General features: G+C 40.1%; 1 protein-coding gene across 30 annotated transcripts in view; it reads right to left on the reverse strand.

Annotated features, from left to right (window-relative positions):
• The window catches only part of MACF1 (microtubule actin crosslinking factor 1), a 335,119-nt gene that overhangs the window by 125,230 nt on the left and 193,268 nt on the right, over positions 1 to 16,621 (reverse strand). For all 30 annotated transcript variants that reach the window (XM_058717965.1, XM_058717978.1, XM_058717958.1 and 27 more), the window contains 10 exons: positions 14,080 to 14,258; positions 13,287 to 13,425; positions 12,571 to 12,764; positions 11,306 to 11,468; positions 9,271 to 9,354; positions 6,322 to 6,429; positions 6,030 to 6,128; positions 4,044 to 4,196; positions 3,650 to 3,738; positions 1,171 to 1,306 (listed from right to left, as the gene is read on the reverse strand). In XM_058717965.1, coding sequence (XP_058573948.1) covers positions 1,171 to 1,306; positions 3,650 to 3,738; positions 4,044 to 4,196; positions 6,030 to 6,128; positions 6,322 to 6,429; positions 9,271 to 9,354; positions 11,306 to 11,468; positions 12,571 to 12,764; positions 13,287 to 13,425; positions 14,080 to 14,258 — 1,344 coding nt within the window. The remainder of the gene's footprint in view (positions 1 to 1,170; positions 1,307 to 3,649; positions 3,739 to 4,043; positions 4,197 to 6,029; positions 6,129 to 6,321; positions 6,430 to 9,270; positions 9,355 to 11,305; positions 11,469 to 12,570; positions 12,765 to 13,286; positions 13,426 to 14,079; positions 14,259 to 16,621) is intronic.

A 16,621-nucleotide genomic window follows, 5' to 3' on the forward strand; every position in this document is an offset into this window, starting at 1 on the left:
AAGGGTTAGTGAAACTTGTAAGCAAGGATGTCAGTTAATCAGAACAATACTTCACATGAAACACACAAACAGTAACAGGGGACACATCATGCTCAATGTAGTGGTGCTCAGCAGCTTGTCTTTCTTTCTTTTTCCCCCCCTTTTTTAACCTTTCAAAATGAGAACTGGGTGTTCTCAGCAAGCAATTGTTAAAACTTTTCACATACTCCCTTATATGGTGAAGCAATAAGCCATTAGAAGTGGGCTACCTTACATAAGGATGCTAAACCAGCATATTCTTTCTGGAAAACTACTCTCAAACAAATCATAGCTGGTTCTGTCTTGTGATCTTTATAACTCTAGCTCCTGATACACCAATTTCATACCCAAGGACCAGAGTCAAAGCATGTTTTGTCTGAATATCATTTTGAGCATCATCGAGACCAAATCTGACAACCACATGAGCTTAAATTTTGACCTGCCCCACATAATTTGGCCATTGCTTCACAACATAGGAAATAAGCAGGCAAACACATATATATCCCAGAGACACATGTATATAATATGGTAAGTTTACATATACACACAAAAATCCAGGAAGAACTCAGGACAACCAGCAGGAACTTGACAATTTTCCTATGGTCTGGGAAGGGAACATGAGTGGGAACTGGTAAAGATGTCACACTATGGAATGACCATGGGTGAGGGGAACCAGCGTCTCAGTCAGTACAACCAATCCACCAGTTTGCTTGGAAAATGAACATTTCTCACTTATTTAGTAGCTATGAAAAAAAATATGGAGGAAGAAGGACATGGCTTTTTCTTCCCAATATTCAGAACTTCTGGCTGTCAACTTTTGAATGACAACGCCATGAAGGAATAATCTTGCTGCCCTGTGATCAGATATAAGATTTATATTCTCTTCAATTGCGGTCTGCCATAAAATGGCAGAAACAGAAACTGTAAATCAGGTCTACAGCGTTGGCCACAAGTGCCTTCTAGTGTTCTTGACTGACCAATACATCATGGAACCCCAGTAAAGAAACACAAGACAAATGGCTGCTATGGTGAGGTTAAAAATTAAGTCACATTGGTCATGGAAAGCTAGTGAACATGATTCTCAATCAGCAAAGCTGCTTTCATACCATTCAAAAGGTACCTTTCCTATTTGGAGAGAGAAACTAAATGTACCTTTTGTTCTGTCTGTTGGGCCAACTGGCTCTGAAGTTGCTGAAGCTGGTTTGCTGAACCATCACAAAGGTCATGGTAAGCCTTATTTAGGGCATTTAATTGTTCAGATATTTGTTCCTTCTCTTTTTCTGAGAGCCTAGAAGATGAAACATTGAAGCTCTTTTAGGGAAAAACGTTCTCTTCTAAAAATAAAATATTTTAAACAGACAAAAGAGAAAATAACCTCTCATTTACCTATTACCCAACTATCCACCTTTGCCAAGTTTTAGTACCATACCAGATTTACTTTAGATCTTTTTCATGGAAATAAGACATTACGGATATATTCAAAGTCCCATGTACATTTGTCACCAACCCTGTTCTTTTACCTTTCTCCCTAGAGGTAATCACAATCTTGGATTTGGTGAATTTTGCAACTACCCATCAATTTATTGAGATTTCCTAAGCCCTCCTTAACTCTCCCACTTTTTTCTTAATCTATCATTCCTCCCTACGATCTTCAGTATCTTCTTTTTGTAGTCCAGACACCACAGTCCATAGTCTCTATTAGCTCCCCGTTATTAGCCTTGCACTCTGTCCTTGCTAATCTGATGAAACTCCTGCCCCAGATCAATAGAATCACTGGACTTCTCTGCTCCTGCCTGCAGGCTAAGTATATCCTGTGTGTGTGTGTGTGTGTGTGTGTGTGTGTGTGTGTGTGTGTGTGTGTCTGTCTGTCTGTCTGTCTCGGGGTGGGGGGAGGGAGGAGACCCTATGGAAGAGATCCTACTGGTTTCCAGCCTCTAGTGAACCTGAGAGCTTCCTGACAACCTTCTTGGAGGCCCCAGTCAATCCCAATTCCTTTGCCCTGTGAGGGAGCTATCTTCACAGCAAACAACCTTTCAGTCTATTTCAAAAGGAATTGCAGACCACTGGGCACGAATTCACTCACCTTCTGGCTTCACTCCTTACATATTTACCTCCATCCACACCTTTCCTAATCTCCTTTTCCTCAACCCTCATAGGAAAAGCTGTCTTGACTCTGGTCTAGGGTTGTACTTTCTACCCACTGATAAATTGTGTCCTCTCCTATAACTCTGGGACCCCTCTCCTGTTATTATTCAATCTCTTTCTCCCTTTTGGTCCTTGAGACTCAGTCCATAAACATAGCTAAGTTCCTCTGATCTTTTAAGAAGAGGTCTTTCTTGATTGTATATTCTACTCTAATTATTTACTGTATTATTCCTGCCCTTTCCTATGGCTAAGCTTCTTGAAAGAGTAGTCTAATTTTGCTATCACTAACTTCCTCACCTCATGTACTCCCCGTCATACTGAATCTGACATCATGCCTCAACTTTTCATCAGTCATCAAAAACTTCCAACTTGCCAAATTCAAGAGAAACATCTCAGTCTTTCTTGACCTCTGACCACTTTCTCCTTTTTGGAACACTATTCTCTCATAGGTTCTAAAGTATCACTCATAATATTCCCTCTATTTCTATAAGGCTTCCTTTACAGGCTGACAAGTACCAAGACGCCCTTGAACCCTTGTAAACTAATCCATTCATGGTTTCTTTTTTTTTTTTTTTTAATTTTTTTTTTTTCAATGTTTTTTATTTATTTTTGGGACAGAGAGACACAGAGCATGAACGGGGGAGGGGCAGAGAGAGAGGGAGACACAGAATTGGAAACAGGCTCCAGGCTCCGAGCTGTCAGCACAGAGCCCGACGCGGGGCTCGAACTCACAGACGCGAGATCGTGACCTGGCTGAAGTCGGCCGCTTAACCGACTGCGCCACCCAGGCGCCCCCCATTCATGGTTTCTACTATGCTGATGACTCAGATCTGCATCACTTTAGACTTCTCTCATTAATTCTAAATTTACATACACACCTCCCCATTGGACAACTTTAGTGGAACTATGTAAGGCATAAATTAACATATGAGGTACCTTCTAATACATTCTAAGTATTTCCACTCTTATGTCCTGTGGGCTCTTCAGGTTCATAATGTCTAAGAATAAAGCTGCCTTCTCCCTCAATCCACACCTTCTCGTGTATTCCCTATCTTGGTTAGTGTCATCACCATACATTCAGAGACCTAAGTCAGAAACCTAGAAGTTATATCTGACAATCTTCATTCGTCACCAAACCCTGTAAGTTCATCATCCTTAATAACTTTTGAATTCTTGCCCTTCTCCACCCTCAACATTTCTCGCCTATATTATCACAACAGCCTCTTTACTGGTCTCGGGCCTCCACTTTGTGAATGTATTCTCTGTAAAACTGTTCTAGAAATCTTCATCAACAAAATCTAATCATATAGAAGAGACTCCTCCCCATAGTCAACAAGGTAAAATGCAAACTCTTCAGCGTGAACAATGAGGCTCTTCATAATCTGGCTCTTGCAGCCCTAAATTCTCCAGTCTCCCTGTGACCTTGAGTTTTAGCCAAGTAGATTCAGTCCCCTACATGTGCCAACATTTCTCATTTAATACTCACTTATGACCATGCTTGGCCAAGAAGATCTGTGAGGTTTTAATGGCCTCAGAGACTTGTTCCCTCTTGGTTGTCAGTTCCTCTGCCAGAACCTAGGTGGTAGAAACAAAGAGTATAGCCTCAGAACCCAATAGATCAAAGAATCAAAATTATTTGAAATAACTCTTTAAAAATCCTAGGGAAAAACCTAGCTTAGGTCAGATTTTTATTACCAATAAGCTATATAAAGTTGATTAAGAAGGTAAAGTATAAATAGGATGACTTCTTAAATTTCTTTAAGTTAGGCAGTTAACATTTATTGAGAATATCATTCCTGTGATGGCCCATATGTGATTTGTTTTATTCCATCTAACACATTCTTACATATTATTAAGAGACAGATGGCTCTTCTACTCACCTGCTGTTCTAAAATAGCTTTTTCAATGTCCGTTGATTCTTTGGTCTGGGATGAGGTAGCTTTGCTTTGTGTGTTCCTTGCTAGGGTAGACACCCAGCCCAAAAGTTCTTTAACCTTCTCCACATGCTCCTGCTTTTCCTCTTCTACAACTTTCTAGAACAGGAATTAGAAAATCAGTATCTTGGTCAATGTCTTATTAAACTGGCCTGACTTCTGATTTCCTAAAATAGAGACACAAAAGTTACCTAAATCAGTAGGAAGCTAAAATAACCCCAAGATAAATATAATTTACCCAGCCTAGAACATTGTTCATAGGTGCTTAACTGTGTGATACTAGTAGCCAAATTCAACATATCTAGGCTAGCACCTTTCTAAAAAAGAACAATTTTTTTAACATAACGTATTCAATAATTATTTACTGATATTTAAATATCCTTTAAATATAGCATCTTTTTTTCATGATTCTTAGATTTACAGGTAAAGAGAATGAAGTCTACAGAGATTAAGTGAGATAGTTATGACATAAAGGAAGTTTTTTGCTAATTCGCATAGGCAAAAATTGGTATGAGTTAGTATTTCCAAAGCGTTTCTTTTATAAAAGTGAGCAACATACAGAAACTTATTTTGCAAAGACGTAGATTTTTATAAGATTATATACTCATTACAACAAATTCACATAATCTGAAGTGCATAACATATATCCCTTTAATCTCATTCCCCAGAATTTTGGTGTCCACCTGGCCCTTGAACAACACAGTCACTGGGTGGGTCCACTTATACACGCATTTTATTTTATAAATACAGTTCTTACATAAATGTATTTTCTCTTTATCATGATATTCTTAACATTTTCTTTTCTCTAGCTTATTTTAAGAACACAATATATAATAAATCTCTTTCATAATTTTAACAGTTTCATAGCATCCCATTGTATGGAATTTGTATGTTTCCAATTATTTCCCATTAACAAATTATGCTTTATTAAGGATCTTTGTTCATATCTCCTTTCTTCATATTTACAATATATCTATAATGAAGACACCTGGAAGTGGGAGAGTTGGACATTATACAGTCAATCCTCATTATTCAAATTCCATATTTGTGAATTTGTTCTACTCACTAGAATTTATTTGTAACTCCAAAGTCAATACTTATAGCAATTTCGTAGTCTTTTCCAGATATGCCCAATGTTCCCAGCTGAGGGTGACACTGTACCTTCTCGTTCCAGCTCTTATACTATAAACAAGTGTTGTTTTCACAGTCTATTTAATATCATGGTTTTTTACAATTTTTGTTGATGATTTCACCATTTAAAATGGACCCAAGCAGGGCACCTAGGTGACTCAGTTAGTTAAGCGTCCTACTCTTGATTTCGGCTCAGGTCATGATCTTGCAGTTTGTGAGATCAAGCCCTGCATCAGGCTCTAAACTGATGGCACAGAGCCTGCTTGGGATTCTGTCTCTCCCTCGCTCTCTGCCCCTCCCCCACTCATGCTCACGCTTTCTCAAAATAAATAAACTTAAAAAAATAATTGATTTATTTTAAAAATAAATAAAATAAAATAAATGTACGCAAGCACAGTGCTGAAGTGCTATCTCATGTTCTTAGGCAAAAGAAGGCTGTGAATGCCTTACAGAGAAAATGTATGTTAAATAAACTTCATTTAGGTGTGAGGTACAGTGCTCTTGGCCTGAATCAACAAAATATATTAAATAAGGCATTTTTAAACAAAAACACACATAAAATAAGGTTATGTATTATTCACTGACAAAAATGTGTGACCAGAGGCTCACAGGAACCTAACCCTGTATTTCCCCTAAGTGTAAGAGTGCAATATTCCCTAATGTGGTGTGCATAGTAACTTCACAAAACACGACTACTGTGAATAATGAAAATTGGCTGTGTGTGCACTTTAAATTTTGCAAGAGGAAACACAGGATTTTTAATTCTATTTTCAAAATGATTTAGGACCCAACCATCCTCACCTCCTCCTCCTCTAGTCGCCGGAGCGCATCACTGATGTATTTTACATGCTGAGTTGTTAAGGTCACCAGAGCTGTGTAGCGAGTCCTCAAGTCCATGAACTATGGTTCAGAAAAACAATTTAGATAAATTATCTGCCGGAAAAGTATATTTAAATAGTTGAAAATGAGAGGAAGTTTTCATGAAATCACGTGCTCAACAGAAAGGTGAACCCTAAATCAAACTGTCAGGGCCCCAACAAACAAATCTTTCCTTAAGGGAAGACAGTGGCATGCCCCTTCCCCACCCTTTCACCTCTTGCGTGATGGCATCTGAGGAGGAAAGCATGCGACGGCGCTTGCCAGGGGATTTCTGCTGTGATTCCACAAATGCCTTGTATGTCATCAGTTGCAATTCATAGTCCTGGGAGAGGAAGACATTTCACCACATTTACACATACTCATGCAACATAACTCATGCAACAGAATCATAGTATTTCATTGCTGGAAGGCACTTTGGTGATCATTTAAACCAGTGATTAGCAAACTTTTTGCTTAAAGGGCCAGGTGGAAACTATCAGGCCATACGCTCTGTCCTAGCTGCTCAACTCTGCCACTGTAAGGGAGGACAGCTGGAGACAATCAGTAAATGAAGGGGTGTGATGGTGTTATAAACCATCATGGATGGACACTTGAAAGCTGAAGTTCATAGAATTTTCATGTGTCATGAAGTATTCTTCTTTGGTTTTTGGGGTTCTTCTTGCCATTTCTCATGGGCCATGGAGAGATAGTGTGCAGGTTCAATTTAGCCTGTGGGTCATAGTTTGCTGACTGACCATCCTCATCCTCTCATACATTGGGAACCTGAGGCCTAGAGACAGGAAGTGTGTCTCCCTGATTACTCAGTGGGTGAGCAACAGAGAGATCCTAAACCGATGCTCTTCTCATGTTGCTGTGCTATGCTGATATCGCCTCTGCCATCCTGAGAGTGCTTTCCTCATCCAGGACCCCTTCCTATCACATACGGATGGGTGCCAGGGAGCCTCTTATTACTCTCCTGCCTTTACTCTCTTCTCAGTTTCTTTTCTATCCTGCCACCAGAATAGCTTTTCTAAAACACAATGATGATCACTTCATTCCTCTGTTTGAAAGCTTTTAATGATCTAGAGCAGAGCTTCTCAAATAGCAACATGCACATAAATCATCTTGGGGATCTTGTTGAAACTGAGATCCTGATTTGGCAGGTTAAAGATTCTGCATTTCTGACAAGCTCCCCAATGATACTGATGCTCCTGATTCTAACACCCCATTTTGAGGAACAAGAATAGAAAGTAAAGCCAAGAGAACTGAACAAGGCCTTTCATAGGCTGGCCTCAACTTTCCCTTCTCATTTTCCACAGTCACTGCTTCTTCTTTTTTTTTTTTTTTTCTCCAACGTTTTTTATTTATTTTTGGGACAGAGAGAGACAGAGCATGAACGGGGGAGGGGCAGAGAGAGAGGGAGACACAGAATCGGAAACAGGCTCCAGGCTCCGAGCCATCAGCCCAGAGCCTGACGCGGGGCTCGAACTCACGGACCGCGAGATCGTGACCTGGCTGAAGTCGGACGCTTAACCGACTGCGCCACCCAGGCGCCCCAGTCACTGCTTCTTATGTACCACACACCATCTAGCTATGTCAGAATATTTGCTATTTCCTCCTATAATCATTATATTTCCATTCCTTTGTGCCTTTGACTATGCAGTTCCCTTGGACTGGAATGCCCTGCTTTTTGTTGCCTACTTAGAAAACTCTAGGCAGGAAAAAAACACGGAACGAGTTCCTTAAGCAGCCTAGAGCAGCAGTAAAAAAAAAAAAAAAAATTATTACTATTACTACTACTATAATAGTACAATATTAGTAATAAAATGGTAACAATAATAAAAGCAGGTGCTACCATTTACTGAATGTATCTTGAGTTTGAGGCAATGTCCTATGTATACACTATCCCAGGTAATCTTTATAACCATTCAGTGAGGTACTGATTCCATTTTGTAGATTTAGCAACAGGCACCCAGAGAGGCTAAGTACTTGCATAAAGTTTTAAGCCTAGAAAATGGTGAAGCTAGGATTTAAACTCAATTCTTTGTGATACCAAGTCTTTAGTTATTAACTAAAGAAATGGGTTCATTCATAGAATATTTGTTGAGCAACTACTATTACCTATCATTGTTCTGAGTGCTATATGCATAGTGGAGAACACGTTAGAAAAAACCTTGCTTCCTTGGAACTTACATTCTAGTGGGAAGGAACACAATAAACAAATAAATATATAATAATCTCAGGTCATTTTTATTTAGAGACGTTATCAGAGAAATAGGGAAGGGGGACCAGATCATGCATGGCCTCATAAACTATACACGGCTTTAAATTTTTATTATGAGTATGATATGAAGTCACTAGACAGTTTTAAGCAGGTGAGTGACATGATCCAATTTACCATACTTGAGCTATTGTAAGGTGCACATCTCCCCCACATTTTAGTATCTCTAAAATTAGAATGTGTCTTACAATCAATGGTATTTGCAAAATTAGGAGAATTTCTTCTTTTTTGGTAGTGTATAAGATAATGGTGTGGCTTATAACTGACAATGTCTGAGATTCGGTAACATGCAGTATGCTCTAAAAAGGTGGGTCTAGCTACTACGTGGGAAAATAGCCTATGGGGCAGGCTGAGCAAGAGATCAGCTCAGAGGATTAGAAGAGTCTAAGGAAGATTCCTCACTCAGATGTGAAACAGGGAAATGGGGACAGGTGGGTGGGTAACAAGAGATAGATCAAGGACATATTGGAAGATGAAGCCAAGCTGTTTACAGACAGAACATAAAGTTTAAGGTAAAGAGAAGATTTAAGGGTAACTCTTGGGTTTTTTGCTTCAGCAAGTGGGAAAATGGGACACTCCTGAAATAGGCGAGACCTGAGAAGTACATGTGAGAGGAAATCCAAAACATTCTGTTTCTGACATGGCAAGTTTAAAAAAACCTGTGGATCATCTAAAGTGTGATTCCTTGAATCCGAGCTGATGTCTGGTACTACTCTGAGCATCCTCAAATGTAGGGCCATGAAAAGTACACATGTGCATTAACTGGAGAATTGGGCCAGCCCCCCCCCTCCCCCCCCCCCCCGCAGAAGCGCTTACTTGTCCAAAAGCAAACGCGACAGTGACAAGGGAGATCTTTCTCTGCTAGAGATCATTTATATGCCTTTGGGGATATGGTAGAGTTACCTTTACAATAGTGGAGTATTGCTGGGAAAATTTTTGACACTGGTCCAGCTTTGTCTGATTCTTCTCGATTTCTGCAAACAGATCCTGGAAACCAAAGTATCACAACATTACCATTGTCCGCATTGTCATCAAAACAGCTGATCATTTATTATGTTCTAAGGCAGATTTCAAATCTTAGCGACATCAGAATCATCTGTGAGGCAATCACTGTCTTGCCAGGCCACCTCCAGAGTTTCTGATTCGGTAGGTCTGGGTAAGTCTGAGAACTTGCATTTCTAACATGCTCTCAGTAATGCTGATGCTTCTAGTCTGGACTCCACACTTCAAAAACCCTGCTCTGCAAATTTTACATGTATCCCTTCATTTAACCTTAACAACAATAACTTTATGAGTGAGATAGGTTAAACAAATAATGGACTATGTCCATTTTATTGATGAGGAAGTAGAATGCTGAGAAGTTAAGTAATTTGGTCAAGGTCTTATAGTGAGTGAGTGAGCCAGGACTGGAATCCAAGCAAGTTAACACCAGACTTCATACTCTAAACTGTGATGTTAAACAAGATAAACAACAAAACACTAACAAGTAAAAACCACTTTGAATAATTTTTGTCCAGTTACATCTTTCCTGGTTTTCCATGCCCCATGTTCTAATCCTAGTAAAATCAAATGCAGTATCAAGAAACAAAATGAGTCAAGATAATTTTAATCTGTCCACCTATGGTTTCAATATATAGTCTCTGAAACTCAGGTTTCAAAGGGACCTTACAAAACAACCAACAAAACTAAAAGGCAACCAACGGAATGGGAAAAGATATTTGCAAATGACACATCGGACAAAGGGCTAGTATCCAAAATCTATAAAGAGCTCATCAAACTCCACACCCGAAAAACAAATAACCCAGTGAAGAAATGGGCAGAAAACATGAATAGACACTTCTCTAAAGAAGACATCCGGATGGCCAACAGGCACATGAAAAGATGTTCAACGTCGCTCCTTATCAGGGAAATACAAATCAAAACCACACTCAGATACCACCTCACGCCAGTCAGAGTGGCCAAAATGAAGAAATCAGGAGACTATAGATGCTGGAGAGGATGTGGAGAAACAGGAACCCTCTTGCACTGTTGGTGGGAATGCAAATTGGTGCAGCCGCTCTGGAAAGCAGTGTGGAGGTTGCTCAGAAAATTAAAAATAGACCTGCCCTATGACCCAGCAATAGCACTGCTAGGAATTTATCCAAGGGATACAGGAGTACTGATGCATAGGGGCACTTGTACCCCAATGCTTATAGCAGCACTCTCAACAATAGCCAAATTATGGAAAGAGCCTAAATGTCCATCAACTGATGAATGGATAAAGAAATTGTGGTTTATATACACAATGGAATACTACGTGGCAATGAGAAAGAATGAAATATGGCCCTTTGTAGCAACGTGGATGGAACTGGAGAGTGTGATGCTAAGTGAAATAAGCCGTACAGAGAAAGACAGATACCATATGTTTTCACTCTTATGTGGATCCTGAGAAACTAACAGAAACCCATGGGGGAGGGGAAGGAAAAAAAAAAAAAAAAAAAAAGAGGTTAGAGTGGGAGAGAGCCAAAGCATAAGAGACTGTTAAAAACTGAGAACAAACTGAGGGTTGATGGGGGGTGGGAGGGAGGGCAGGGTGGGTGATGGGTATTGAGGAGGGCACCTTTTGGGATGAGCACTGGGTGTTGTATGGAAACCAATTTGACAGTAAATTTCATATATTAAAAAATAAAAAATAAATAAAAAATAAAATAAAAAAATAAAAATAAAAAAAACCAAAAAAAAAACCAAAGGGACCTTACAAGTCTGTCTGGCCTAAGTGCAAAACCAGTATCATCTTGAGACCATCTTGCTTGAACTATTTTCAGAAGAGGAGTCTCAGAATACCTTGCTATTTGGGGGAAGCTTAATTGCTAGCTTTTCACCTCCTTCCATGATGAACTAACTCCTCCCCACCCCCCGCCCCCGCACACAACTTTCACCATGCTACTGCTACACTCACCGTTTGCTGGCTAAGCTGCTCCGACAGCACTCTGCTATCCTCTGCCTGGCCTGGCTTCATCATTTCCTGCTGGGCAGTGGTTTCCTCAATCCATTTGATGAGAGTTCCATGGCAGGCTCTGTAATCTCCCAGAACTTCCTGAATACTTTCTAGCTCAGATTGGCTGGAGGAGCATAGGGAAAGAAACTGCCATTAGACACCTTGGTACAAACACAATAAAGTAAATGAGGCAATTCCCTCCTTATCCCATTCTTCCAGTTGGGCTTGATCACAGAGGATTCGTCTATTTTGGGGAAACAGTAGTACAATGCCAACGGAGACCTATGCACGTAAACAGTGCCCTGTGGGGTGAAAGTAAGTAGAAACCAGTTTTGCATGCTAGCCCTGGACACTGCTTTGGAGCCTGGCATCCCATGATGATCCTTGTCAATTTTTTTTACCTAGGCTGCCAAGGATCACCAGGATTGCCAATAAGATAGTGCTGGCTGTACACTTCTGCCTCCTGATGACAGAGTACCCATTGGAGTACCACAGTTATGATTTAGGAATCACTGTAATTTCTTGGGGAAAGATGGGTGAAAATACTAACTTTCAGTTAATTTCAGGAACAGTTTCTTATATCACTTTTGTGAGTCCAACCAGACTTGGGATAGTAATTCAATTACAGAGTATCAATCCAAACTTTTGAGTTACTATAACTCCTCCCTCTCTGTATTTGCCTATCCAGCCTAGCCTCAGTAAGGTAATTTTGTCTTTCCTATTCAAATCAGACATCAGAAGCAGGACTTCAAGTAAAAGAAATAACAACCACTGGATTAGCAAATGAAAGTGGAAGCAAGAAATTCTGCAAAGCTCCACTATGAAAAATGGCTCATAGTTGGATTCAAAACTAATAAAACAAAAACAAAAAAAAAAAAAAAAAAAAAAACTAATAAAACAAGAACCAGAACTCAAGATCTAGCCTTGAGAAAAGATTATCACCCTTCCAGTTTATATCCCAAAACATCACTGTCATCATGGCTTAACTAGATAAAAACTGGTACAGGAGAAGCATCGCTAACAGGACCATCACTGCTTCACCAAATGCAGCCTCAGGTCTGCTTTGGGGTTGATGGTCCCAATTTTCTGTCATTCATCTTGTCCAGAATTCATTTAATATGCACCCTCCTCTATCACATCCTGCCTTTAAATAAGAATGTACAGCTTTCTGTTTAAAACCTAGTCCCTGAATCCTAATAGGAGAAAAGGGTGAGGCCACCACTCACCGGGTCTCGAGCTGGACAATGACCCGGTGCCAACGTTCCCGCAGCTGGGAGCCTTTCTCCTGACAGCGCTCCAAATCCAGGCTTCGCTCTGGAGTCAGACGACTCAGTTGTTCTGCCACTGCCTTGGCCTTGGCAATTTCCTCATCCAGGACTGTAAACACTGAATTCTTGTCCTTCACGTCACTAAGCCAGTGCTATAAAAGGACAAGTACAGCAACAGGTTAAATATATTCTATGCCAAAAAGGACTCAGACTAAGGTAGCAAACAAGAACATAGCCTATAACTGGCTCCACGTTGTATCTGGGATTCACAAGCCAAACTCTATAATGTTTGCGCTAGAAATGCCTCCACAGTCCTCATGCACACAGGGAGGCGAAGGGCAGGCAGTACATTACAGAGATGTGCAAAGAATTAGTGTTTGAAACTTGGCTATCTAATTTAGAAGTGTAACTACTGATTGTATCTGATTTAACCGTGATTTTACGGAAATCACAGAAAATAAAACAGAAAGGCAGTCATTTATTTCCCTTTCCAGCTAGATATATTCTCAGTCCCAACTTCTTTGGATCCACATTAAAATATATTAAATATGCTATCCTGCCCAGTTTAAATGCAAATTTAAATCACTGTCATGCTGTCCAAAATTGCATTTCTCTGCTAACCCAAAGCAATGGATATGTTAAGTCAAGCTCCTACGAAACTCAGAGCAACCAACCCGTAACGTAGACCGATGAGACTCCAGAGCAGAGAGATCCGCTGGTACTGCTTCTTCTTGACTCAGCTTGATTTCATAACCTTTGACCAAGAGTTCAGCATCCTGGATGCTACGCACTATAACATCGATTGTCTTTAGCCTGTGAGGGGAAGTTCACCTTCGTTAACACACATTTTAAGAGCTTGGCCACAGACTTGGAGCACTATAGAGAGGTTCACAAGATGCACTGCTAAAATCAGTTTTACCATTACTAGATGATGACAGGGTTTTATAAAAATAAGAAAACATGATATATGTGCTGCCAATTTCAGCCAATTCAAAATAAAGTTCTAGGTGACACTGGGACACACACACATGTGGTGGACTCATGGGAGAAATGACATAAGGCCAGAAACCCACTCAACACTGTGAAGAGTCTAAGATCTGTGACTCCTCAAGGTCATGGATGGATAGAGGGAAAATCTTCAAAGACTGTATTTAGCTTAACTGAAAATTTTAAATTTTCATTGTGTAGTGTCCCTTCTTTTTTTCAGAGCTATCTAATCAAAGAGAAATACTCCTAACAATGCAAATCCATCTCTCTTTCTGTATCACTGACATTTGTTTGCTGCACCCCAAGGAACCCACTCCAGTTACTTGGAGCGAAAGCCAAGGTCTCTCTTCATGGGTACATGCTCTTCAAGATCTACAACCTCTCTGGATTGTTTGTGAAACACTCCAGGCACTTCCCCTTCTCATTCCAATGAAACCATTGCCCTCTGGATCCAAACCTGCAGCCTACTAGCCTACTCACTTATTCAGATAGACCGTGGAGAGACCATACACATGGTCCATTTTCTCCACCAGCAGATTGAGTTCTGAGCGCAGAGTTGGGACACTCGAACCAGATGGAGACTGATGGAGAAAGCTGTTGCATTTCGTGGAAACAGTATCCAAGTCTGACCTCAGTTGCTGTAAGTCCTCTTGGGTACGCTGTCAGGAATAGGACACACAACAAAGATGGAGACAGAATTGAACAAAGAAGTAATAGCAAAATACTGCAAATAAGCTAAATGCCCATATATGGGAGACTAGTTGAATAAACTGTGAAACAGCACTGAAGGGGGAGAATGGGAAGAACACACACAAGTATTTCCTGAACACAGTATTTGGACTATAGACATATGTGCAGGCTAAAGACAAAAGGAACCATAAATAAACACTGAACTCCCGTTAGTAGGTTTGTGGAATTTTTCTAGTAGCATTGACTCAGCAATTCTAAACTTACTCATCTCTACATGCTAGAACTGAGCAATAACATAAAGTAGGTTTCTCAGTCTTAGGGAAGGAAGTTACAAATATGGAAACAAGAAAAGTTAGAATGAGACCTGTGGTGTTGGTTTGGAACCAAATGGAGACAGATACATATGAATTCACAGTTATGTCTGTGTGTGTGTGAGAGAGAAAAATTGATAGATAAATATATTGGTCTACTTTTGTGATACATTTATGTGAATATAATGATACACACATCTATACACATATATGTGTATACATATAAGTATGCATGTGTGTAACATTGGGGTCTGCCTGTATGTGTGTGTGCATTATGCATTTGTAAGTATGTGTTTTTCTAGCTCTATCTGCTGAGCAGGCCTAGAAACAATGACACCCCAATAATAATGAGCATGCTTATATGTAGATCTTGGTTTCTAAATAGCATTCTCTACCTAAAGGAAGCAGGACTCCTTGGAGAAATGGCTGATTCCAGGGTTAGGGCTGGCAAAGGCAAGATGAACCTGAAATATCTCATTTTGTTAAGAAATAAGAAAGCGCTCAAAGAATAGTGGGACATGTTAAAATGACATAGATACCAGCTTGAAGGGGCTCTCAATAGCCCCTTGAGAAATTCTGACATCAAAATAAAGACAGTAACAACTTACAAACCATTAACATAAGAATCCATAAGTCCATACTGACATAAAGAATGAAGAAAGGGGACACGTGGGATGCTTAGTCAGTTAAGCGTCCAATCCTTGGTTTTGGCTCAGGTCATGATCCCACAGTTTTTGAGAATGAGCCTCACATCAGGCTCTACACTGACAGCAGGGAGCCTGCTTAGGATTCTCTCTCTCCCTCTCTTTCTGCCCCTCTCCCACTTGCTCTCTCTCTCAAATAAATAAATAACTTTATTTAAAAAAAATTTTTAATGTTTATTTATTTGAGAGAGAGAGAGAGAGAGAGAGAGAGAGAGACCATGAGTGAGGGAGGGGCAGAGAGAGAGGGAGACACAGAATCCAAAGCAGGCTCCAGGCTCTGAACTGTCAGCACAGAGCCCAACGTGGGGCTCAAACTCACAAACGCAAGATCATGACCTGAGCCGAAGTTGTACGCCCAACCGACTGAGCCACCCAGGCACCCCAATAAATAACTTTTAAAAAAGGAAGAGAGGAGGGCATAGAATAGAAATTTTTAAATGTAAAAGGAACAACAGAATTAGATAATCACCTTTTGGCAATAGTCATACTAATAATTAATTCAGTCAAGAATCAACACTAGTTGCTAAAAAACTAGTTGGTGAAAGTGTGATGTAAAACAAGATATTTACATGGTCTCCAAGTATCCCCCCACAACATGCGTAGTAATTACAAAGGGGAAAAGAGCAACAAGCAATACAAGTTATCACCAGTAATGGGACAAATCAACATCACATGCTTCCTGATATCATGTGCTGAGGACACACAATCATTTCTGTGGTATTCCTGCCAAAAATGTGTAACCTATATCTAATCATGAAGAAACCTCAGATAAACACAAAGAAAAGAATAGCCTACAAAATAAATGACCTGCACTCTTCAAAACGTTAGGGGTGGGGTTGGGGCGCCTGGGTTTGCTCAGTTGGCTAAGCATCTGACATTGGATGAGGTCATGATCTCACATTCCATGAACTTAAGCCCCTCATGGGGATCTCTGCTGTCAGTGCAGAGGACACTTTGGATACTCTGTGTCCCTCTCTCTCTGCCCCTCCCCCACCTGCACATGCATGCAGGCACACTTGAAAATAAATATTTTAAAAAATGTTAGGGTCATGAAAGATGATAAAAAGTTGAGAAATTATTTCAGTTTAAGGAAATTTAAAGAGACACAGCAACTAAACACAATGTGTGATAGGTACTGGATTGAGTCCTATACTAAAAATTTGGAGGGGGTGGAGAATACCCAAAAAAGGCATTATTAAGTCAACTGATGAAATTTTAATAAAGTCTTAGATAACAGCATTATATCAATGTTCATTTCCTGATTTTAATCATTGTCCTGTGGTTACATAAGGGACTCCCCTTGATTTTTGAAAATGC

The sequence above is a fragment of the Neofelis nebulosa genome, chromosome 2 (assembly GCF_028018385.1).
Source record: "Neofelis nebulosa isolate mNeoNeb1 chromosome 2, mNeoNeb1.pri, whole genome shotgun sequence".
NCBI lineage: Eukaryota > Metazoa > Chordata > Mammalia > Carnivora > Felidae > Neofelis > Neofelis nebulosa.